Source organism: Oncorhynchus masou, chromosome 17 (assembly GCF_036934945.1).
Source record: "Oncorhynchus masou masou isolate Uvic2021 chromosome 17, UVic_Omas_1.1, whole genome shotgun sequence".
NCBI lineage: Eukaryota > Metazoa > Chordata > Actinopteri > Salmoniformes > Salmonidae > Oncorhynchus > Oncorhynchus masou.
Genome location: NC_088228.1, coordinates 400,204 through 425,453, shown reverse-complemented (window position 1 = coordinate 425,453; position 25,250 = coordinate 400,204). Strand labels below are relative to the sequence as shown.

The following is a 25,250-nucleotide window of genomic DNA, read 5'->3' as shown; positions in this document are numbered from 1 at the left end:
CCGGCATGTCAAGCCCATCAGACCAATCCAAGCTCATCTCCCGGCATGTCCAGCCCATCCATTTCTCAGCAAATCATGGCTAGCGGGAAGGTTTGTGTATTTTTCCGTGGCTAAACCAACTAGGCTCGTAATTTAAGGGTAGAATACAAATTTGTTATTAAGGCACATGAAAGTTCATATGTTCCAGAAGGCATTTATTCCCAAAAACGAATTTTGATAAAAAATAAATGTCTATATTCAATTGCCTCTCCTGTTGTGAAGTGCGACATAAGCCTAGATTCCTGTACTGAGCTGTTCTTGGGCCTCATTTCACACTATCCTGTGCTTTACCTTTGTGAACTATTGAGTCCATCTGTCTGATACTGTGGTGTCTCCCCAGGCAAGGCCCTGGCAGAGTCCAAGTGGGTCCACACCCACTGGAGTGGAGAGAAAGCCACCCTGACACTGGTCCATCTTAACAAGGAGGATGAAGGACTCTACACCCTGAGAGTCAACACCAAGTCTGGCTTCCAGTCCTACTCCGCTTACGTCTTCGTCAGAGGTACGACCTGAAATGGTTTATTAACGGTACGATACAATATGATACAGTACGATATGATAGGATATAATACCATAAGTAAGCAATAAGGCAGGACAAGGTTTGTATTATAAGGGAATGGCAGTGTGAGAAGACATGATGCTGAAGGCCAGCTGAGCGTTGGTCCCAAGACTGAGATCAGGAGAAGTACAACAAAAGCTTGTGTTTTTGTCATGTGTAAGACAGTTCAAATGGCAGATGGCAGATTGGCAGATTGGCAGATTGGCAGTGGCAGTGTAACCAGTGGATCAGTGTTAACCAGTGGGTCAGTGTTAACCAGTGGATCAGTGTTAACTAGTGGATCAGTGTTAACCAGTGGGTCAGTGTTAACAAGTGGGTCAGTGTTAACCAGTGGATCAGTGTTAACCAGTGGGTCAGTGTTAACCAGTGGGTCAGTGTTAACCAGTGGGTCAGTGTTAACCAGTGGGTCAGTGTTAACTAGTGGATCAGTGTTAACCAGTGGATCAGTGTTAACCAGTGGGTCAGTGTTAACCAGTGGGTCAGTGTTAACCAGTGGGTCAGTGTTAACTAGTGGATCAGTGTTAACCAGTGGGTCAGTGTTAACCAGTGGGTCAGTGTTAACCAGTGGGTCAGTGTTAACTAGTGGGTCAGTGTTAACCAGTGGGTCAGTGTTTACCAGTGGGTCAATGTTAACCAGTGGATAAGTGTTAACCAGTGGGTCAGTGTTAACTAGTGGGTCATTTCAAATGGCAGTGTTAACCAGTGGGTCAGTGTTAACCAGTGGGTCAGTGTTAACCAGTGGGTCAGTGTTAACCAGTGTGTAAGTGTTAACCAGTGGGTCAGTGTTAATTAGTGGGTCAGTGTTAACTAGTGGGTCAGTGTTAACTAGTGGGTCAGTGTTAACCAGTGGATCAGTGTTAACCAGTGGGTCAGTGTTAACCAGTGGATCAGTGTTAACCAGTGGATCAGTGTTAACCAGTGGGTCAGTGTTAACCAGTGGGTCAGTGTTAACCAGTGGGTCAGTGTTTACCAGTGGGTCAATGTTAACCAGTGGATAAGTGTTAACCAGTGGGTCAGTGTTAACTAGTGGGTCATTTCAAATGGCAGTGTTAACCAGTGGGTCAGTGTTAACCAGTGGGTCAGTGTTAACCAGTGGGTCAGTGTTAATTAGTGGGTCAGTGTTAACCAGTGGGTCAGTGTTAACCAGTGGATCAGTGTTAACCAGTGGGTCAGTGTTAACCAGTGGATCAGTGTTAACCAGTGGATCAGTGTTAACCAGTGGGTCAGTGTTGACCAGTGGGTCAGTGTTAACCAGTGGGTCAGTTCAAATGGCAGTGTTAACCAGTGGATCAGTGTTAACCAGTGGGTCATTGTTAACCAGTGGGTCAGTGTTAACCAGTGGGTCAGTTCAAATGGCAGTGTTAACCAGTGGGTCAGTGTTAACCAGTGGGTCAGTGTTAACCAGTGGATCAGTGTTAACCAGTGGATCAGTGTTAACTAGTGGGTCAGTGTTAACCAGTGGGTCAGTGTTAACTAGTGGGTCAGTGTTAACCAGTGGGTCAGTGTTAACCAGTGGGTCAGTGTTAACTAGTGGATCAGTGTTAACCAGTGGATCAGTGTTAACTAGTGGGTCGGTGTTAACTAGTGGGTCAGTGTTAACCAGTGGGTCAGTGTTAACCAGTGGGTCAGTGTTAACCAGTGGGTCAGTGTTAACTAGTGGATCAGTGTTAACCAGTGGATCAGTGTTAACCAGTGGGTCAGTGTTAACCAGTGGGTCAGTGTTAACCAGTGGGTCAGTGTTAACTAGGGGTCAGTGTTAACCAGTGGGTCAGTGTTAACCAGTGGGTCAGTGTTAACCAGTGGGTCAGTGTTAACCAGTGGGTCAGTGTTAATTAGTGGGTCCGTGTTAACCAGTGGGTCAGTGTTAACCAGTGGGTCAGTGTTAACTAGTGGGTCAGTGTTAACCAGTGGGTCAGTGTTTACCAGTGGGTCAATGTTAACCAGTGGATAAGTGTTAGCCAGTGGGTCAGTGTTAACTAGTGGGTCATTTCAAATGGCAGTGTTAACCAGTGGATCAGTGTTAACTAGTGGGTCAGTGTTAACCAGTGGGTCAGTGTTAACCAGTGGGTCAGTGTTAATTAGTGGGTCAGTGTTAACCAGTGGGTCAGTGTTAACCAGTGGGTCAGTGTTAACCAGTGGGTCAGTGTTAACCAGTGGGTCAGTGTTTACCAGTGGGTCAATGTTAACCAGTGGATAAGTGTTAACCATTGGGTCAGTGTTAACCAGTGGGTCAGTGTTAACCAGTGGGTCAGTGTTAACCAGTGGGTAAGTGTTAACCAGTGGGTCAGTGTTAATTAGTGGGTCAGTGTTAACCAGTGGGTCAGTGTTAACTAGTGGGTCAGTGTTAACCAGTGGGTCAGTGTTAACCAGTGGGTCAGTGTTAACTAGTGGGTCAGTGTTAACCATTGGGTCAGTGTTGACCAGTGGGTCAGTGTTAACTAGTGGGTCAGTTGAAATGGCAGTGTTAACCAGTGGGTCAGTGTTAACCAGTGGGTCAGTGTTAACCAGTGGGTCAGTGTTAACCAGTGGGTCAGTGTTAACCAGTGGATCAGTGTTAAACAGTGGGTCATTTCAAATGGCAGTGTTAACTAGTGGATCAGTGTTAACCAGTGGGTCAGTGTTAACCAGTGGATCAGTGTTAACCAGTGACTGTCTGTACCTCTCTGTCTCAGTTTTATCTCCTGAATAGTTGCTTCTATATCCCTCTCCACCCAACACACAGAAACACACTGCAGAGAGAGGAAAGGAGAATACAGTTGTGGCCAAAAGTTTTGAGAATGACACAAATATACATTTTCACAAAGTCTGCTGCCTCAGTTTGTATGATGGCAATTTGCATATACTCCAGCATGTTATGAATAGTGATCAGATTGATTGCAATGAATTGCAAAGTCCCCCTTTGCCAAGCAAATTAACTGAATCCCCCCAAAACATGTCCACTGCATTTCAGCCCTGCCACAAAAGGACCAACTGACATCATGTCAGTGATTCTCTCGTTAACACAGGTGTGAGTGCTGACGAGACTGGAGATCACTCTGTTATGCTGATTGAGTTTGAATAACAGACTGGAAGCTTCAAAAGGAGGGTGGTGCTTGAAATGATTGTTCTTCCTCTGTCAACCATGGTTACCTGTAAGGGAACACGTGCCGTCATCATTGCTTTGCACAAAAAGGGCTTCGCAGGCAAGGATATTGCTTCCAGTAAGATTGAACTTAAATTAACCATTTATCGGATCATCAAGAACTTCAAGGAGAGCAGTTCAATTGTTGTGAAGAAGGCTTCAGGGTGCACAAGAAAGTCCAGCAAGCGCCAGGACCATATCCTAAAGTTGATTCAGCTGCGAGATTCGGGCACCACCAGTGCAGAGCTTGCTCAGGAATGGCATCAGGCAGGTGTGAGTGCATCTGCATGCACAGTGAGGAGAAGACTTTTGGAGGATGGCCTGGTGACAGAAGGGCAGCAAAGAAGCCACAAAAAGCTTGTCCGGGGAGGACAAGGTGAGCGCTACCATCAGTCCTGTGTCATGCCAACAGTAAAGCATCCTGAGACCATTCATGTGTGGGGTTGCTTCTCAGCCAGTGGGCTCACACAATTTTGGCTTAGAACACAGCCATGAATAAAGAATGGTACCAACACTGACTACAGGACAGATTTAAAGGGTTTGATAGATGTGTGACAGACAGACAGACCTAATGCTGAGTGGTCTGAGTGGTAGTGTAGTGGGGCGGCATTAGCCTAGTGGTTAGAGCTTTGGGCCAGTAACCGAAAGGTTCCTGGATAGAATCACTAAGCTGACAATGTAAAAATCTTTCGTTCTGCCCCTGAGCAAGGCAGTTAACCCACTGTTCCCCTGAGCAAGGCAGTTAACCCATTGTTCCCCTGAGCAAGGCAGTTAACCCACTGTTCCCCGGGCGCCGAAGACTTGGATATTGATTATGGCAACCCATCGCACCTCTCTGATTCAGAAGGGTTGGGTTAAATGTTAGTGCGTGTTCTCACAAGTGTGTGTGTGCAAGTGTTTACCTCTGTGTGTGTCACAGATGAAGAGGTGGAGTTGGAAGGTGTTCCCGTGGCGCCCCTGGACGTACGTTGCCATGACGCCAACAAGGACTACGTTGTGGTGACATGGAAACAGCCTGCGGTGGAGGGAAGTAGCTCCATCTTGGGATACTTCATTGATAGGTAGGGACTTCTGTTCTTCTGTGGTTTCCTAGCTCTCTGTGAAGGTTAGCTCTCTCTTCTTCTGTGGTTCTCCACATCTCTAGACCTTCTGTACATGGACAGACTAGGTCCATGGTACTCTGTGGTTCTCCACATCTCTAGACCTTCTGTACATGGACAGACTAGGTCCATGTTACTCTGTGGTTCTCCACATCTCTAGACCTTCTGTACATGGACAGACTAGGTCCATGGTACTCTGTGGTTCTCCACATCTCTAGACCTTCTGTACATGGACAGACTAGGTCCATGGTACTCTGTGGTTCTCCACATCTCTAGACCTTCTGTACATGGACAGACTAGGTCCATGGTACTCTGTGGTTCTCCACATCTCGAGACGGATCTACCTGGACAGACTAGCTCCATGTTACTTCTCTCTCTCTCTCTCTCTGTCTGTGTGTGTGTGTGTGTGTGTGTGTGTGTGTGTGTGTGTGTGTGTGTGTGTGTGTGTGCGTGTGTGCGCACGTGTAGGTGTGAGGTGGGCCACCACCACTGGGCTCAGTGTAACGACACCCCTGTGAAGTACGCCCGTTTCCCGGTAACGGGGCTGATTGAGGGGAGGAGCTATACCTTCCGGGTCAGAGCCATCAACCGGGCTGGGGTCAGCCGACCTTCTAGAGCCTCTGATCCTGTTACCGCCATAGACCCCCACGACAGGGCTCGCCATCGAGGTCAGCATCTGATTGGTTAGAAAAGGAGTGACCAAACCTCCTCCTGGAGAGCTACTAGTTGTTTAGGCTTTGTTCCAGCCCAGGTGTGTTAGTCCAGGTGAATTAGTCTAGGTTTGCGTTATCCCAGGTGTAATCATCCAGGTGTGTTAGTCTGCGTTTGTTAGTCCAGGTTAATTAATCTAGGTTTGTTAATCTTGGTTTGTTAGTCCAGGTGTGTTAGTCCAGGTGTATTAGTCTAGGTGTATTAGTCCAGGTGTGTTAGTACATGTGTGTTAGTCTAGATGTATTAGACCAGGTGTAATAGTCCAGGTATGTTAGTTTAGGTGTATTAGTCCAGGTCTGTTAGTCCAGGTGTTTTAGTCTACATTTGTGTTATCCCAGGTGTAATAGTCCAGGTGCGTTAGTCCATGTTTGTTCGTCCAGGTGTATTCGTCCAGGTGTATTAGTCCAGGTGTGTTAGTCCAGGTGTGTTAGTCTAGGTGTATTAGTCCAGATGTATTAGTCCAGATGTATTAGTCCAGGTGTATTTGTCCAGGTGTGTTAGTCCACGTTTGTTAGTCTAGGTGTGTTAGTCTAGGTGTATTAGTCTAGGCTTGTTAGCCCCAGGTGTGTTAGTCCATGTGTTAGTCTAGGTGTGTTAGTCTAGGTGTATTAGTCTAGGTGTGTAAGTCTAGGTGTATTTGTCTAGGTGTGTTGGTCCAGGTGTATTAGTCCAGGTGTGTAAGTCCAGGTGTATTAGTCTAGGTGTGTTAGTCCAGGTGTATTAGTCCAAGTGTGTTAGTCTAGGTGTGTTAGCCCAGGTCTGTTAGCCCCAGGTGTATTAGTCTAGGTCTGTTAGCCCAGGTGTGTTACCCCAGGTCTGTTAGCCCCAGATGTGTTAGTCAAGGCAACCAGGGCTGGCAAAATCTTGGATCATTGTTATTCTAACTTCCGTGACGCATATAAGGCCCTACCCCGCCCTCCTTTCGGAAAAGCTGACCACGACTCCAGGTGTATTAGTCCAGGTGTGTAAGTCCAGGTGTGTTAGTCCAAGTGTATTCGTCTACATTTGTGTTATCCCAGGTGTAATAGTCCAGGTGCGTTAGTACAGGTGTATTAGTCTATGTTTGTGTTATCCCAGGTGTATTAGTCTATGTGAATTTGTCCAGGTGTATTAGTCTAGGTGTATTAGTCCAGGTTTATTGGTCCAGGTGTGTTAGTCCAGGTGTGTTAGTCCAGGTGTGTTAGTCCAGGTGCATTAGTCCAGGTGTATTAGTCCAGGTGTGTTAGTCCAGGTGTATTAGTCCAGGTGTATTAGTCCAGGTGTGTTAGTCCAGGTGTGTTAGTCCAGGTGTATTAGTCCAGGTGTATTAGACCAGGTGTGTTAGTCTAGGTGTATTAGTCTAGATGTATTAGTCCCGGTGTATTAGTCCAGGTGTATTAGTCCAGGTGTGTTAGTCCATGTTTGTTAGTCCAGGTGTGTTAGTTCAGGTGTGTTAGTCTATGTGTTAGTCTAGGTGTGTTAGTCTAGGTGTATTAGTCTAGGTGTGTAAGTCTAGGTGTATTAGTCTAGGTGTGTTGGTCCAGGTGTATTAGTCCAGGTGTGTAAGTCCAGGTGTGTTAGCCCAGGTGTGTTACCCCAGGTCTGTTAGCCCCAGATGTGTTAGTCAAGGCAACCAGGGCTGGCAAAATCTTGGATCATTGTTATTCTAACTTCCGCAAAGCATATAAGGCCCTGCCCCGCCCTCCTTTCGGAAAAGCTGACCACGACTCCATTTTGCTGATCCCTGCCTACAGACAGAAACTAAAACAAGAAGCTCCCACGCTGAGGTCTATCCAACGCTAGTCCGACCAAGCTGATTCCACAATCCAAGACTGCTTCCATCACGTGGACTGGGATATGTTTCATATTGCGTCAGACAACAACATTGACGAATACGCTGATTCGGTGTGCAAGTTCATTAGAACGTGCGTTGAAGATGTTGTTCCCATAGCAACGATTAAAACATTCCCAAACCAGAAACCGTGGATTGATGGCAGCATTCACGTGAAACTGAAAGTACGAACCACTGCTTTTAATCAGGGCAAGGTGACTGATAACATGACCGAATACAAACAGTGCAGCTATTCCCTCGGCAAGGCTATCAAACAAGCTAAGCGTCAGTATAGAGACAAAGTAGAATCTCAATTCAACGGCTCAGACACAAGAGGTATGTGGCAGGGTCTACAGTCAATCACGGACTACAAAAAGAAAACCAGCCCAGTCACGGACCAGGATGTCTTGCTCCCAGGCAGACTAAATAACTTTATTGCTCGCTTTGAGGACAATACAGTGCCACTGACACTGCCTGCAACGATAACATGCAGACTCTCCTTCACTGCAGCCGAGGTGAGTAAAACATTTAAACGTGTTAACTCTCGCAAGGCTGCAGGCCCAGACGGCATCCCCAGCCGCGCCCTCAGAGCATGCGCAGACCAGCTGGCTGGTGTGTTTACAGACATATTCAATCAATCCCCATACCAGTCTGCTGTTCCCACATGCTTCAAGAGGACCACCATTGTTCCTGTTCCCAAGAAAGCTAAGGTAACTCAGCTAAACGACTACCGCCCCGTAGCACTCACTTCCGTCATCATGAAGTGCTTTGAGAGACTAGTCAAGGAACATATTACCTCCACCCTACCTGACACCCTAGACCCACTCCACTTTGCTTACCGCCCAAATAGGTCCACAGACGATGCAATCTCAACCACACTGCACACTGCCCTAACCCATCTGGACAAGAGGAATACCTATGTGAGAATGCTGTTCATTGACTACAGCTCGGCATTTAACACCATAGTACCCTCCAAGCTCGTCATCAAGCTCGAGACCCTGGGTCTCGACCCCGCCCTGTGCAACTGGGTACTGGACTTCCTGACGGGCCGCCCCCAGGTGGTGAGGGTAGGCAACAACATCTCAAACCCGCTGATCCTCAACACTGGGGCCCCACAACGGTGCGTTCTGAGCCCTCTCCTGTACTCCCTGTTCACCCACGACTGCGTGGCCACGCACGCCTCCAACTCAATCATCAAGTTTGCGGACGACACAACAGTGGTAGGCTTGATTACCAACAACGACGAGACGGCCTACAGGGAGGAGGTGAGGGCCCTCGGTCAGGAAAATAACCTCACACTCAACGTCAACAAAACTAAGGAGATGATTGTGGACTTCAGGAAACAGCAGAGGGAACACCCCCCTATCCACATCGATGGAACAGTAGTGGAGAGGGTAGTAAGTTTTAAGTTCCTCGGCATACACATCACAGACAAACTGAATTGGTCCACTCACACAGACAGCATCGTGAAGAAGGCGCAGCAGCACCTCTTCAACCTCAGGAGGCTGAAGAAATTCGGCCTGTCACCAAAAGCACACACAAACTTCTACAGATGTACAATCGAGAGCATCCTGGCGGGCTGTATCACCGCCTGGTACGGCAACTGCTCCGCCCACAACCGTAAGGCTCTCCAGAGGGTAGTGAGGTCTGCACAACTCATCACCGGGGGCAAACTACCTGCCCTCCAGGACACCTACACCACCCGATGTTACAGGAAGGCCATAAAGATCATCAAGGACAACATCCACCCGAGCCACTGCCTGTTCACCCCGCTATCATCCAGAAGGCGAGGTCAGTACAGGTGCATCAAAGCTGGGACCGAGAGACTGAAAAACAGCTTCTATCTCAAGGCCATCAGACTGTTAAACAGCAACCACTAACATTGAGTGGCTGCTGCCAACACACTGACTCAACTCCAGCCACTTTAATAATGGGAATTGATGGGAAATGATGTAAAATATATCACTAGCCACTTTAAACAATGCTACCTAATATAGTGTTTACATACCCTACATTATTCATCTCATATGTATACGTATATACTGTACTCTATATCATCTACTGCATCCTTATGTAATACATGTATCCCTAGCCACTTTAACTATGCCACTTTGTTTACATACTCATCTCATATGTATATACTGTACTCGATACCATCTACTGTATCTTGCCTATGCTGCTCTGTACCATCACTCATTCATATATCTTTATGTACATATTCTTTATCCCCTTACACTTGTGTATAAACAGTAGTTTTGGAATTGTTAGTTAGATCACTTGTTGGTTATTACTGCATTGTCGGAACTAGAAGCACAAGCATTTCGCTACACTCGCATTAACATCTGCTAACCATGTGTATGTGACAAATACAATTTGATTTGATTTGAAGGTGTGTTAGCCCCAGGTGTGTTAGACCCAGGTGTGTTAGTCCAGGTGTGGTAGCCCCAGGTGTGTTAGCCCCAGATGTGTTAGTCTAGGTGTGTTAGCCCCAGGTGTGTTAGCCCCAGATGTGTTAGTCTAGGTGTGCTAGCCCCAGGTCTGTTAACCCCAGGTGTGTTAGCCCCAGATTTGTTAGTCTAGGTGTGTTAGCCCCAGGTGTGTTAGTCTAGGTGTGGTAGCCCCAGGTGTGTTAGCCCCAGGTGTATTAGCCACAACCTTCTGTTGTTACCTTCTATTGTAACGTGATGTTGTTACCTTCTGTTGTAACGTGATGTTGTTACCTTCTGTTGTTACCTTCTGTTGTAACGTGATGTTGTTACCTTCTGTTGTATCGTGATGTTGTTACCTTCTGTTGTAATGTGATGTTGTTACCTTCTGTTCTTACCTTCTGTTGTAATGTGATGTTGTTACCTTCTGTTGTAACGTGATGTTGTTACCTTCTATTGTAACGTGATGTTGTTCCCTTCTATTGTAATGTGATGTTGTTACCTTCTGTTCTTACCTTCTGTTGTAACGTGATGTTGTTACCTTCTGTTGTAACGTGATGTTGTTACCTTCTATTGTAACGTGATGTTGTTACCTTCTGTTGTTACCTTCTGTTGTAGCGTGATGTTGTTACCTTCTATTGTAATGTGATGTTGTTACCTTCTGTTGTAACGTGATGTTGTTACCTTCTGTTGTAACGTGATGTTGTTACCTTCTATTGTAACGTGATGTTGTTACCTTCTGTTGTAACCTTCTATTGTGATGTTGTTACCTTCTGTTGTTACCTTCTATTGTAATGTGATGTTGTTACCTTCTGTTGTAACGTGATGTTGTTACCTTCTGTTGTAACGTGATGTTGTTACCTTCTATTGTAACGTGATGTTGTTACCTTCTGTTGGTACCTTCTGCTGTTACCTTCTGTTGTTACCTTCTATTATAACGTGATGTTGTTACCTTCTGTTGTTACCTTCTGTTGTAGCGTGATGTTGTTACCTTCTGTTGTAATGTTATGTTGTTACCTTCTGTTGGTATCTTCTGTTGTAACCTTCTGTTGTTACCTTCTGTTGTTACCTTCTGTTGTTACCTGCTGTTGTAGCGTGCTGTTGTAATGTGCTCTTCCAACATGCTGTTGTAACCTGCTGTCTCTGTGTATCTTAGCTGGTCCCTCTGCTCCCTTCACCGGAATGATCAAGTTCACTGAGGAAGACGCTACAGGTTAGACATTTAGTTATACACTTTATCTGTACTTTGAATACATTATATTTAGATCTCTCCACTATGTTAATTACAATAATCCTGACCCTTGACCCTTGTTGACACCTCAGTGGGCGTGGTACCAGGTGAGCCCACCGACCTGGTGGTTACCGAGGCAACGAAGAACTACGTGGTTCTGGCCTGGTCTCCGCCCGCTCAAAGAGGTCATGAAGGGGTTGTGTACCTCGTAGAGAAGGTAAGAGAATGATTGATTGATTGATGGGTTTAATGATTGATCAATTTATTGATTGATTGGTTGGTTGATTGTTTCAACTTTTTATTGTCATGTGCACAAGTACAGTGAAATGCCTTTCTTGTGAGCTTCAAACCCAACAATTCAGTAATCAATATCAGTAGTACTATAAAACATACATTTAAAAAGTCAAGTATAAGATATATACAGGGTAAGTTCCAATACCATTTTACAACGTGCAGGGATACTGGAGTGGTAGAGTTAGATATGTAAAGGGGTAAGGTAATTAGGCATTAGGATATACACTGGGTGTACAAAACAGATAAGATATGATCCCCTATGTCACCTGTTAAATATATATCAATGAGTGTAGATGGTGAAGACACAGGTTGAAGCAAGATTTTTAAGCCTTGAGACATGGATTGTGTATGTGTGCCATTCAGAGGGAGAATGGGCAAGACAAAAGATTGAAGTGCCTTAGAACGGGGTATGGTAGTAGCTGCCAGGCGCACGGGTTTGTGCGTGTTAAGAACTACAACGCTGTTGGGTTTTTCACTCTCAACAGTTTCCCTTATATATCAAGAATGGTCCACCACCCCAAAGATATCCAGCCAACTTGACATGACTGTGGGATGCTTTGGGACAAGTTGGAGCTATTCTGAAGGCAAAAGAGGGTGCAACTCAATATTAGGGAGGTGTTCCTAATGTTTTGTACACTTAGTGTATGATAAAAAGAGTAGCAGCAGCAGCAGCATATATGATCATTGTACGGGATACTGGATCCTGGACTGGTAATGGTAGGTAGGTGGTAAGGGTAGGTAACAACACACCCACCACGCTGATCCTCAACACAGGGGCCCCTCAGGGGTGCGTGCTCAGTCCCCTCCTGTACTCCCTGTTCACTCATGACTGCACGGCCAGGTACGACTCCAACACCATCATTAAGTTTGCCGATGACACAATAGTGGTAGGCCTGATCACCGACAACGATGAGACAGCCTATAGGGAGGAGGTCAGAGACCTGGCTGGGTGGTGCCAGGATAACAACCTCTTCCTCAACGTGATCAAGACAAAGGAGATGATTGTGGACCACAGGAAAAAGAGGATCGACCATGCTCCCATTCTCATCAGCAGGGCTGTAGTGAAGCAGGTTGAGAGCTTCAAGTTCCTTGGTTTCCACATCACCAACAAACTATCATAGTCCAAACACACCAAGACAGTCGTGAAGAGGGCACGACAAAACCTATTCCCCCTCAGGAGACTGAAAAGGTTTGGCATGGGCCCCCAGATCCTCAAAAGGTTCTACAGCTGCATCATCGAGAGTATCCTGACTGGTTGCATCACTGCTTGGGCTCCGACCACAAGGCACTACAGAGGGTAGTGCGAATGGCCCAGTACATCACTGGGGCCAAGCTTCCTGCCATCCAGGACCTCTATACCAGGCAGTGTCAGAAGAAGAAACTTATTACACAAGTCAGAGTTATACGTACTAAATCTTTATTCACTTATTAATTAGGGAGCAATACAAAGCACACATAGAGTGAATCGATTGAGTGCTCTATGATAATGATGGCTGGTCGACGAATCACCCTCAGATGATTCGTTGAGAGCCCCGAGACAAAAGTACAAAGGTCTTTTATAGCCACGATACACCCCTTTCAGTCTACATGATGAACAACAGATGCATGGAATAGGTCACAAGGTTAAGATTTGTATTAAATATACTTATAATTCACAGCAGAGAGTATCTGCTGTAAAAAACATCTTTGTGTACAGACCATGGCCCTGGGGTCCTCTCTCCCTGGTACCATATAGAACAGAAACATTAACTCATGCTTTGGAATGCGATCTCTTTAGGTTTTATCACCCAAAAGACATCGGAAATCTCCTGTCAGTGTTAGAGGCCCACTTTCAGTTCACACACACACAATAGTTACAAGAATCCTCTATTCTGTTGCATAAAACAACCATTTGATGCAATAAAAGTATTATAACAATCTTGAAATGTTGCTCTCACATTCCCCCATTTTGAGAATCCTCTCAACTTAAAGGAAAATCACGAGATTTGCGAACATTCATTCACATTTAGAAAATGCATACATTCTTCATAAACCAAGAAGCATAAAAGCAATAACTCATTGCTTGTGTTCCTGCCCATCTTAATAACATCTTAATAATCAATCCATAATACATTTATTGCTTCACTCATATAGTTATTAACATAGTAAACTCAAATCAATCCTTCAGTTTTAGAAATCATTCAGTTTCCAAATCATAATCACAACCCAATTAATTATCCAACCAAAATTTAGAATGACAATGCTCAGTGATTCAAATTCGTCATATCACTCAAAGTAAAAAACATAAATTTAACACACATCAACATTGGCAGAATGTACATTTATATTAACATACAAGGTAATTATCGTATAATACTATTATCACCTTTCTTGTTATAATACAGATCAGTATCTTAATGCGATCTTATTATAAATTACTATAATTTTATGTAGTGTGCAGACCTCTACAATCAACCTGATTCCCCCAAATAAACAATTCTAACAAATACATTTTGGGCCCAACTCCCCAACCCCCCTTCAGGCACTGATGTTTCTGGTGTCTTCTTCATTGTCTTCTTCAGATAGCTTTACAGTTCAAAGTGGATGGCCCATGATAATGTCCCAAATTCAATGTTTCACCTGAGCCGCCATCACCTTTACCACCCATTATGTCTTGTCCATTCGTCAACCAGTATACCAGCAACATAAGAGAAGATTAGACCAGATCTCTCCCCGTGCTCCCTCCACGTGGACTCCTCTCACACCCCTGAGAAAAGACATGAGAGAAAAGCAGTCGATAGCTCTGATTGGACGCTGCATACAGGCTGCTGGCTCAGGACTCAGGTCTCTGGTAGAAGTGGTGCAGACAGGACCGTATTGAACGCCTTTGTCGCTCTTCTTCAGCCAGTTAGAGGGGGGTTTTGAGGTACACACACTGTTCGGTCCAATGATCTCTTCCATGCATTAAGACACCGACTGACATTACCTTTCATCATAACCTCAAGAGAGGACAGATCAGAACAACACTTTAGTTCAGTAAGGTTTTTATTCAGGAAATCCAGACAAGCATTAACTATATGATAAATTAATACTTTCACAAATAATTCTTGAAGCCAATGTCTAAACATATTTCAAAGAGAATAACAACACATTCTATTGAAACCATTTTTTAAAATGGTCTTAAAGTCCCCATCACACTGTCAACTACATCACAGAGCCACAGGATCAGGAAGTTAGAGCTCTAACCCATCGGGAGAAATCCCCACAGTCCAGCAGACCTAATCTGGTGAGATTTGACCCAAAACAGAACAGAACAAACAACACAACAAAACACCCCTTCACATATCACTCAAGGCTTGTAAACTTCAATCCAAAACATCAGAGGACTGTTACCTCCCCCATTTTATGTAAAAAGTATAAAACAAAAAAAATAAAACAAAACCATTTCAAATAACAAATTGAATTAGAATCACTACCCTTAATAACTCCATAAAGAAAAATCATTGTAGAAAAATAGACAGGCAGCCTACCCTTAATCAAAGGCAACGCCCTCTCCTTCTTCACATTGGTCCAAATCAGAAATATGGAGAAGAACTATAAACTTCATCATAATTATCAATATTACATATTACCTTCAAATATGTATTACAAATTACCTTAAATTCATTATCCAAATGGTTTTCCAATGAGGGTGATCAAATCACACTGGAAAGTCAGGTCAGAGGTCATAGAAACCCTTCAAGAGGTGTTACTTACTATATGAGACAAATTAAGGAAAAACAGTCAAACATTTCATACATGTCGTATCCCAGGTTTCCAGTAAATTTATTTATAATAATTCATGTGTTTAATTAAAACTCAGAAAATAACAACTTCCCGTAAAATTCCATGTGTGTGTGGGCCCCTTTAAGATACCGTGGCACTAAGACAAATGGAAAACTCACTAAACCCAAAGGAAATAGAACACACAAATCAAACACAGTATTTTAAAAACACCAACAAATAGTCATAACAACAGTATGTTGTGTGTGGGTGTTTGCAAATCTTAAGGTAAAAACAAACAAAAATGGCCAGGCCATGACAGTTTAACGCCTTAATCTCACTCACTGCTCTTCCCAAGACCACAGCCCCGGGAAGCATTTCAAAGATAATGAAACCCCCATTTTCCCGAAACCTCCCCCCACAAAACATTTCCTTAGCGTTCACTATACTACACCAATTCAGCAAACAAAAAGTTTAAACTACAAAGAAAACCTTATAATAAGTCCACTGTATTCCCTCAAATCATAAATTATTTGTTGTAATCTACCCCAACGTTTATGTGAGGTTAATTTATCATGTTCTACCCTTAGACACAGCGACATGTATCTCACCACCGAGTCTAACAATTCACTCCCATATTATATTATATGACTGGTCTCCCTTTTCCATAACTATGTAAAATGATCCTGGTATCATTACTAGACCAATGTCCAACGACATATGTAGTAGCTGTTTCACCTTAGATAGTTCCTGTTACCCCTCGAAATGTAATACTTTTTTCTGTAGTCAATTTCTCAGCGTAAGGAATCAGTGATATTTGAAAGAAAACAGAAAAAAACCTGTATCCAGTTATAGCCTCAAGCTCATTAGCATAACGTAACGTTAACTATTTATGAAAATCGCAAATGAAATGAAATGAATGTGCTAGCTCTCAAGCTTAGCCTTTTCTTAACAACACTGTCATCTCAGATTTTCAAAATATGCTTTTGAACCATAGCAAAACAAGCATTTGTGTAAGAGTATTGATAGCTAGCGTAGCATTTAGCGTAGCATTTAGCGGGCAACATTTGCACATAAACCAGAAAAGGATTCAAATAAAATCATTTACCTTTGAAGAACTTCGGATGTTTTCAATGAGGAGACTCTCAGTTACATAGCAAATGTTTAGTTTTTCCTGAAAGATTCTTTGTGTAGGAGAAATCGCTCCGTTTTGTACATCACGTTTGGGTACCAAAAAAACACGAAAATTCAGTCATCAAAACGGCGAACTGTTTTCCAAATTAACTCCATAATATCGACAGAAACACGGCAAACGCTGTTTAGAATCAATCCTCAATGTGTTTTTCACATATCTCTTCATTGATATATGTTCGTGGTAGTCTACTTTCTCCGGTGCATCGCTTGGAAAAAGACGTGCAGTTGAAGATGAAGCACCAATTCCGATGGAGGACACCGGGCGGACACCTGGCAAATGTAGTCTCTTATGTTCAATCTTCCAATGATATGCCTACAAATACGTCACAATGCTGCAGACACCTTGGGGAAACGATAGATCGGGCAGGCTCATTCCTTGCGCATTCACAGCCATATAAGGAGACAATGAAAAACAGAGCCTCAAAAATCCTGCTCATTTCCTGGTTGAAGTTTCATCTTGGTTTCGCCTGTAGCATCAGTTCTGGGGCACTCACAGACAATATCTTTGCAGTTTTGGAAATGTCAGAGTGTCCTCTTTCCAAAGCTGTCAATTATATGCATAGTCGAGCATCTTTTTGTGACAAAATATTGCGCTTAAAACGGGCACGTTTTTTTATCCAATAAAAAAAAAAATATAGCGCCCCCATAGATGTAACAGGTTAAGTGACTCTGTTTTTTTGTCTTATACACAACATTACAATTCAATGGTTATACAGTTTCTTAATACAACAATTATGCTCAATCAATCCTTAATGCTTTAAGCTATGCCAGATAATATTGCAAAACTTTAAATGGGTTAACACTTCTAACAATATTGACTAAATAGCAAAAATAGTTCAATTACCTTAAATGCTCAGCCCCTTGGTCACTTTCCTGTAATCGGTATTCTCGCAGCTATGAAGCTAGATTCCGAATTCCAAAATCTTAATACACTTCTAACTCTGTGTATGGACTCAATATATTGTAACTGGTACTTTGCTGTTTCCTTGTATTGCCAATCACATCTGTACCTGATGTCTCACTGAGTGACTGCCACTTCGTCTGTATTCAAGAGGTGTTTAGACCTCCGTGTTTCGTAGACTCAGTCTCGGGGTCACCAAATTCAACCAAGTATATTCAGATAGTGATCCAATAAGTACTTAGGCAAAATAATCCAATTCTCTAATATTGTTCTTGTCCAACAAAAAGTGTATATCCTAATACTATTCACTTCCAACTCTGTGCATAGACGCAATATATGGTAACTGGTACTTGGCTGTTTTTCCTTGAATTGCTAGTCACCTCTGGTTTCTGGTGTCAAAAATGCGATCGCCCTCTTTGCCTATGTGATCAAGAGGTGGTTAGACCTCCTGTTTTTCGGAGACTCAGTCGGATTCACAAGATTCAACCAGCTTCTTCAGAGTATGACCCAATAAGGACTTAAGCACAATTATCCGGTTCTCAAAATATTGTTTTACTCTATCAAAAAGCGTGTAGTGCAATAGTAAATGTACCTGTGATGATTCTCCATATGAAGTCTGTCTCATATGTTAATGAGGATCATACTGTCTTATGATCTCTGTTCTCTTCATATACCTTTTTACAGGGGAAGTTCCCACTGGGACTGTAGACCTACGTAACCTGAGGCCTGTGTGTTAAACAGACGCTTCCTATTATTACCCTTTAAGGTCATGCACTACTGACTCTCACATTGCTGCTTCCGTGTTACTGTTGGCTGATTCTACTTAATGATACCAGCTGGTTGTTTCTACCACTGGAGTGGCGTAGGGGGCATGTCAAGCGTCAGCTGGGAGAAGTCTATGATAGGTATCTCCTCTGCTTCCCCCTGTTGTCCAGTTTCTGCAGGTGCGGTCCATGGTTCCATGAGGTCCCGTGAATGCCCTGTGTTGTTGTCCCCATTGCTTGATGGAGTGGGCAGATTCTTTTCATCTCTTGTCACAATGTGTGTGTGAGCAAATTAAGTGTGTGTGTGTTTGTGTGACTGAGTCGTGCCGTTAGCAAACCTGATGATATTCTTGGAGTCGTGCATGGGTGAACAGGGAGTATAGGAGTGGATTAAGCACACCCCTGAGGGGCCCCAGTGTTGATGGTCAGCATGGTGGATATGTTGTTGCCTACCCTCACCACCCGTCAGGAAGTCCAGGAGTGTTAGGTCCTAGATTCTGGGATGATGGAGCTGATGTGTGCCAAAACCAGCCTTTCAAAGCATTTCATAACTACAGATGTGAGTGCTGCAGGGAAGGATGATGGTCAGGTTGGTTGACTGATTGATGACCCTGTATGCCGGTGTTGACCAGTCCTGGGTGTTTATTTTGCCAGTGTGTTGCTGGTAGTGAGTGCTGGCAGAGGGCCAACACAGGAATGCCCGTCAAGTCTCCTCGCTTCGCGCTGTTTGATCTGGCAGAGGGGAAGAGCTACAGCTTCAGAGTCCGCTGCTGCAACTCTGCTGGGATGTCTGAGGCCTCCTCTGCTACTGGAGATGTCACTGTAGGAGACATGCTGGGTGAGTAGAGAGATAAAGACATATTGAGATATATGCTGGACTATAGAGAGATATACTGTAGATATATACAGCAACTCTGCTAGGATGTCTGAGGCCTCCCCGGCTACTGGAGATGTCACTGTAGGAGACATGCTGGGTGAGTAGAGAGATAAAGACATATTGCTATATATACTGGACTACTGTACTCTGCTCCCCCCATCTCCCTCGCTCGCAGACCTGCCTGCGGCCCCCGGCCCAGCCGTAGCCACTAGGAACACAGATACATCAGTCGTTGTTTCCTGGGGGGCGTCTAAGGATGTAAAACACCTGGTGGGATATTACATCAACTATACTGTGGCGGGCAGTGATGTCTGGACACCCGCAAACAACAAGCCTGTTAAAGGAACCAGGTACATTACATGATAGCAATTCAATCAATCAATCACTCAATCAACCATTTATTCATTAATTCAATCTTCCTTTCATCCAATATTTCATTCATTCATTAATTCATCCATCCATTAATTAATTCATTTTTTTCATTCAAAAATGTATCAATAAATCAAATCAATAACCCTACGTATTCCTGTCCCAACAGGTTTGTGTGCCACGGTCTGAACACAGGAGAGTCGTGTGTGTTCCGTGTGAAGGCGGTGAACGCAGCAGGGTACAGTAACAGCTCTTTGGAGTCAGAGGCCGTGGTCGTCAAGGCTGGCATCGGTAAGACTTTACAGAACTGGGTTTACTGTATAGATTGCAATATAACATAGAAGGAATATGCGGTGAAGATCTTGGGGGGTTTCAGTTGTTGCTTTTAACAGTACGATACTATGCATTTCTCACTGTATTCCTCAGCTCTGTTAGTCCAGATCTTCAGCATGTATTTCTCAGTGTATATAAGACAATTCCTCAAAAGCCAAAGCCATCCTCTCTGTCCCATCCGCCCTGTCCCATCCTCCCCTCCCTGGCCCATCCCTGTCCCATCCTCCTTGTCCCATCCTCCCCTCCCTGTCCCATCCTCCCCTCCCTGTCCCATCCTCCCTGTCCCATCCTCCCCTCCCTGTCCCATCCTCCCCTCCCTGGCCCATCCCTGTCCCATCCTCCCCTCCCTGTCCCATCCGCCCTGTCCCATCCCCTCCCTGTCCCATCTGCCCTGTCCCATCCTCCCTGTCCCATCCTCCCCTCCCTGTCCCATCCTCCCCTCCCCGTCCCATCCGCCCTGTCCCATCCTCCACTCCCTGTCCCATCCCTGTCCCATCCTCCCCTCCCTGTCCCATCCTCTCCTCCCTGTCCCATCCTCTCCTCCCTGTCCCATCCTCCCCCCTGTCCCATCCTCCTTGTCCCACCCTCCCCTCTCTGTCCCATCCTCCCTGTCCAATCCGCCCATCCCTGTCCCATCCTCCCCGCCCTGTCCCATTCTCCCTGTCCCATCCTCCCCTCCACTCCCTGTCCCATCCGCCCTGTCCCATCCTCCCCTCCCTGTCCATTCCGCCCTGTCCCATCCTCTCCTCCCTGTCCAATCCTCCCCTCCCTGTCCCATCCTCCTTGTCCCATCCTCCCCTCCCTGTCCCATCCTCCCTGTCCATTCCTCCCTGTCCCATCCTCCCTGGCCCATCCTCCCTGGCCCATCCTCCCTGGCCCATCCTCCCTGTCCTATCCCCCCTGTCCCATCCTCCCTGTCCTATCCCCCCTGTCCCATCCTCCCGTCACTGTCCCATCCTCCCCTCCACTCCCTGTCCCATCCGCCCTGTCCCATCCTCCCCTCCCTGTCCCATCCTCCTTGTCCCATCCTCCCCTCCCTGTCCCATCCTCCCTGTCCATTCCTCCCTGTCCATTCCTCCCTGTCCCATCCTCCCTGGCCCATCCTCCCTGGCCCATCCTCCCTGTCCTATCCCCCCTGTCCCATCCTCCCCTCACTGTCCCATCCTCCTTATCCCATCTTCCCCTCCCTGTCCCATCCTCCCTGTTCCATCCTCCCCTCCCTGTCCCATCCGCCCCTCCCTGTCCCATCCGCCCTGTCCCATCCTCCCCTCACTGTCCCCATCCCCCCTGTCCCATCCTCCTTATCCCATCCACCCCTCACTGTCCCATCCTTCTTCTCCCATCCTCCCCTCCTTGTCCCTTCCCCCCTGTCCCACCCCCCCGTCCCATCCTCCCTGCCCCCTCCCTGTCCCATCCTCCCTGCCCCATTCCTCCCCTCACTGTCCCATCCTCCCCTCCCTGTCCCATCCTCCCCCTCCCTGTCCCATCCTCCCCTCCCTGTCCCATCCTCCCCTCCCTGGCCCATCCTCCCTGTCCCATCCTCCCTGGCCCATCCTCCCTGGCCCATCCTCCCCTCACTGTCCCATCCTTCTTATCCCATCCTCCCCTCACTGTCCCATCCTCCCTGTTAACCTGAGGTACCCCCCGCCCCCCCAGCCATCCCTGGTGTCCCCAGTGGAGTCCACCTGATGGAGGCAGCTCGTGACTACATGGTGTTAGCCTGGAGGGAGCCGGCGGTGACCGGGGGAGCTGACATCAGAGGATACTTTGTGGACTACAGGACAGTAAAGGGTGGAGTTGGAGGACAGTGGCATGAACTCAACCCCAAGGCTGTCACCTGTACTTCCTATAAGGTAAGGCATTTTAAGACAAATGGCAAATGGCATAGAATTAACAATGAAGTACTCTTCTTTTGGCTCTGGCCAAACAAATGTTTTTGTTCTAAATTGATGGATTGATACATTGCACTATTACAGCGACGGGGTAGTAGTGTGTTATTAAAGCTGTAGGGTGTGTTGATAAAGCCTCTAACCTTCCTGGGTGTGTCCTTCCTGGGTGTGTCCTTCCTGGGTGTGTCCTTCCTGGGTGTGTCCTTCCTGGGTGTGCTCTGTGTGTCCTTCCTGGGTGTGTCCTTCCTGGGTGTGCTCTGTGTGTCCTTCCTGGGTGTGTCCTTCCTGGGTGTGTCCTTCCTGGGTGTGTCCTTCCTGGGTGTGCTCTGTGTGTCCTTCCTGGGTGTGCTCTGTGTGTCCTTCCTGGGTGTGTCATTCCTGGGTGTGCTATGTGTGTCCTTCCTGGGTGTGCTCTGTGTGTCCTTCCTGGGTGTGTCATTCCTGGGTGTGCTATGTGTGTCCTTCCTGGGTGTGTCATTCCTGGGTGTGCTATGTGTGTACTTCCTGGGTGTGTCATTCCTGGGTGTGCTATGTGTGTCCTTCCTGGGTGTGTCATTCCTGGGTGTGCTATGTGTGTCCTTCCTGGGTGTGTCATTCCTGGGTGTGCTATGTGTGTCCTTCCTGGGTGTGTCATTCCTGGGTGTGCTATGTGTGTCCTTCCTGGGTGTGTCATTCCTGGGTGTGCTATGTGTGTCCTTCCTGGGTGTGTCATTCCTGGGTGTGCTATGTGTGTCCTTCCTGGGTGTGTCATTCCTGGGTGTGCTATGTGTGTCCTTCCTGGGTGTGTCATTCCTGGGTGTGCTGTGTGTGTCCTTCCTGGGTGTGTCATTCCTGGGTGTGTCATTCCTGGGTGTGCTGTGTGTGTCCTTCCTGGGTGTGTCATTCCTGGGTGTGTCATTCCTGGGTGTGCTATGTGTGTCCAGGCAGAGAACCTGAAGGAGAACTTGTTCTACCAGTTCCAAGTGCGAGCCATTAACATGGCCGGGGTCAGCGAGGCCTCTCTGCCCTGCGCAGCTCTGGAGTGTAAAGAATGGACCATTGCTAAGCCAGGTACCCTTACCCTATACCCTAACCCTATACCCTATACCCTAACCTTACCCTATACCCTAACCCTATACCCTAACCTTACCCTATACCCTAACCTTACCCTATACCCTAACCTTATCCTATACCCTAACCTTACCCTATACCCTAACCCTATACCCTATACCCTAACCTTACCCTATACCCTAACCTTACCCTATACCCTAACCCTATACCCTATACCCTAACCTTACCCTATACCCTATACCCTAACCCTATTCCCTATACCCTAACCTTACCCTATACCCTAACCTTACCCTATACCCTAACCCTATACCCTATACCCTAACCCTATACCCTAACCTTACCCTATACCCTAACCTTACCCTATACCCTAACCTTACCCTATACCCTAACCTTACCCTATACCCTAACCCTATACCCTAACCTAACCCTATACCCTAACCTAACCCTATACCCTAACCTTACCCTATACCCTAACCCTATACCCTATACCCTAACCCTATACCCTAACCTTACCCTATACCCTAACCTTACCCTATACCCTAACCTTACCCTATACCCTAACCTTACCCTATACCCTAACCCTATACCCTAACCTAACCCTATACCCTAACCTTACCCTATACCCTAACCTTACCCTATACCTTATACCCTATACCCTAACCCTATACCCTAACCTAACCCTATACCCTAACCTTACCCTATACCCTAACCTATACCCTAACCTTACCCTATACCCTAACCTTACCCTATACCCTAACCTTACCCTATACCCTATACCCTATACCCTAACCTATACCCTAACCTTACCCTATACACTAACCTTACCCTATACCCTAACCTTACCCTAACCTAACCCTATACCCTAACCTTACCCTAACCTTACCCTATACACTAACCTTACCCTATACCCTAACCTTACCCTATACCCTAACCTTACCCTATACCCTAACCTTACCCTATACCCTGACCTTACCCTATACCCTGACCTTACCCTATACCCTAACCTTACCCTATACCCTAACCTTACCCTATACCCTGACCTTACCCTATACCCTAACCTTACCCTATACCCTGACCTTACCCTATACCCTGACCTTACCCTATACCCTAACCTTACCCTATACCCTGACCTTACCCTATACCCTGACCTTACCCTATACCCTAACCTTACCCTATACCCTAACCTTACCGTATACCCTAACCTTACACTACCCTATATCCTATACCCTAACCTTACCCTATACACTAACCTTACCCTATACCCTAACCTTACCCTATACCCTAACCCTATACCCTAACCTAACCCTATACCCTAACCTAACCCTATACCCTAACCTTACCCTATACCCTAACCCTATACCCTATACCCTAACCCTATACCCTAACCTTACCCTATACCCTAACCTTACCCTATACCCTAACCTTACCCTATACCCTAACCTTACCCTATACCCTAACCCTATACCCTAACCTAACCCTATACCCTAACCTTACCCTATACCCTAACCTTACCCTATACCTTATACCCTATACCCTAACCCTATACCCTAACCTAACCCTATACCCTAACCTTACCCTATACCCTAACCTATACCCTAACCTTACCCTATACCCTAACCTTACCCTATACCCTAACCTTACCCTATACCCTATACCCTATACCCTAACCTATACCCTAACCTTACCCTATACACTAACCTTACCCTATACCCTAACCTTACCCTATACCCTAACCTTACCCTATACCCTAACCTTACCCTATACCCTAACCTTACCCTATACCCTAACCTTACCCTATGCCCTAACCTTACCCTATACCCTAACCTTACCCTATACCCTAACCTTACCCTATACCCTGACCTTACCCTATACCCTGACCTTACCCTATACCCTAACCTTACCCTATACCCTAACCTTACCCTATACCCTGACCTTACCCTATACCCTAACCTTACCCTATACCCTGACCTTACCCTATACCCTGACCTTACCCTATACCCTAACCTTACCCTATACCCTGACCTTACCCTATACCCTGACCTTACCCTATACCCTAACCTTACCCTATACCCTAACCTTACCGTATACCCTAACCTTACACTACCCTATATCCTATACCCTAACCTTACCCTATACACTAACCTTACACTACCCTATATCCTATACCCTTTAACCTATACCCTATCCCTGGAGTGTAAAGAATGAACAATCTCTAAGCCACGTACGCTTCTACCCTACCACAGAACAATTCCTCACAGGATCAGAACTAGAAGGTTTTCCTGGTCAAGCAGGATTGGGGTCAATTACAATTCAAGAGGTACACCAAAATTCCAATGATCTTCAATGCCTTTCGATTAGGAACGCTGAAATTTGGTTAAATTTCTTACTGGAAATGAATTGGAATTGACCCCAAACCTCTGGTCAAGTTACATGGTCAGACTCAGGAACTGATGTACATTACAGTAACCTCTACCTGTCTGTCTCTCCCGGTGCTCCCCATGGTCGTTCTCTCTACCTGTCTGTCTCTCCCGGTGCTCCCCATGGTCGTTCTCTCTACCTGTCTGTCTCTCCCGGTGCTCCCCATGGTCGTTCTCTCTACCTGTCTGTCTCTCCAGGTGCTCCTCATGATCTCCATGTGTTGGAGGTGCGTGACAGTTCCCTGGTGTTGCTGTGGGAACCTCCTACCTTCGATGGCCGTACTCCTGTCAACGGCTTCTATGTGGACATCAAGGAGGCCGTGGCAGGGGAGGACTGGAAGGGAGTACATGAGAAGGCCACCAAGCTGAAGTACATGAAGGTTAGGATGTGTCCAAATATCTGCCATAGAGGACCCTGTCTATA

General features: G+C 45.9%; 1 protein-coding gene across 1 annotated transcript in view; it reads left to right on the top strand.

Annotated features, from left to right (window-relative positions):
• myom1a (myomesin 1a (skelemin)) overlaps positions 1 to 25,250 on the top strand; it is a 151,140-nt gene that overhangs the window by 34,592 nt on the left and 91,298 nt on the right. Inside the window, 11 exon segments of the mRNA XM_064992006.1 lie at positions 380 to 541; positions 4,639 to 4,780; positions 5,288 to 5,487; positions 10,923 to 10,979; positions 11,090 to 11,214; positions 18,546 to 18,729; positions 18,944 to 19,118; positions 19,307 to 19,428; positions 21,127 to 21,323; positions 22,283 to 22,409; positions 25,025 to 25,206. Coding sequence (XP_064848078.1) covers positions 380 to 541; positions 4,639 to 4,780; positions 5,288 to 5,487; positions 10,923 to 10,979; positions 11,090 to 11,214; positions 18,546 to 18,729; positions 18,944 to 19,118; positions 19,307 to 19,428; positions 21,127 to 21,323; positions 22,283 to 22,409; positions 25,025 to 25,206 — 1,673 coding nt within the window.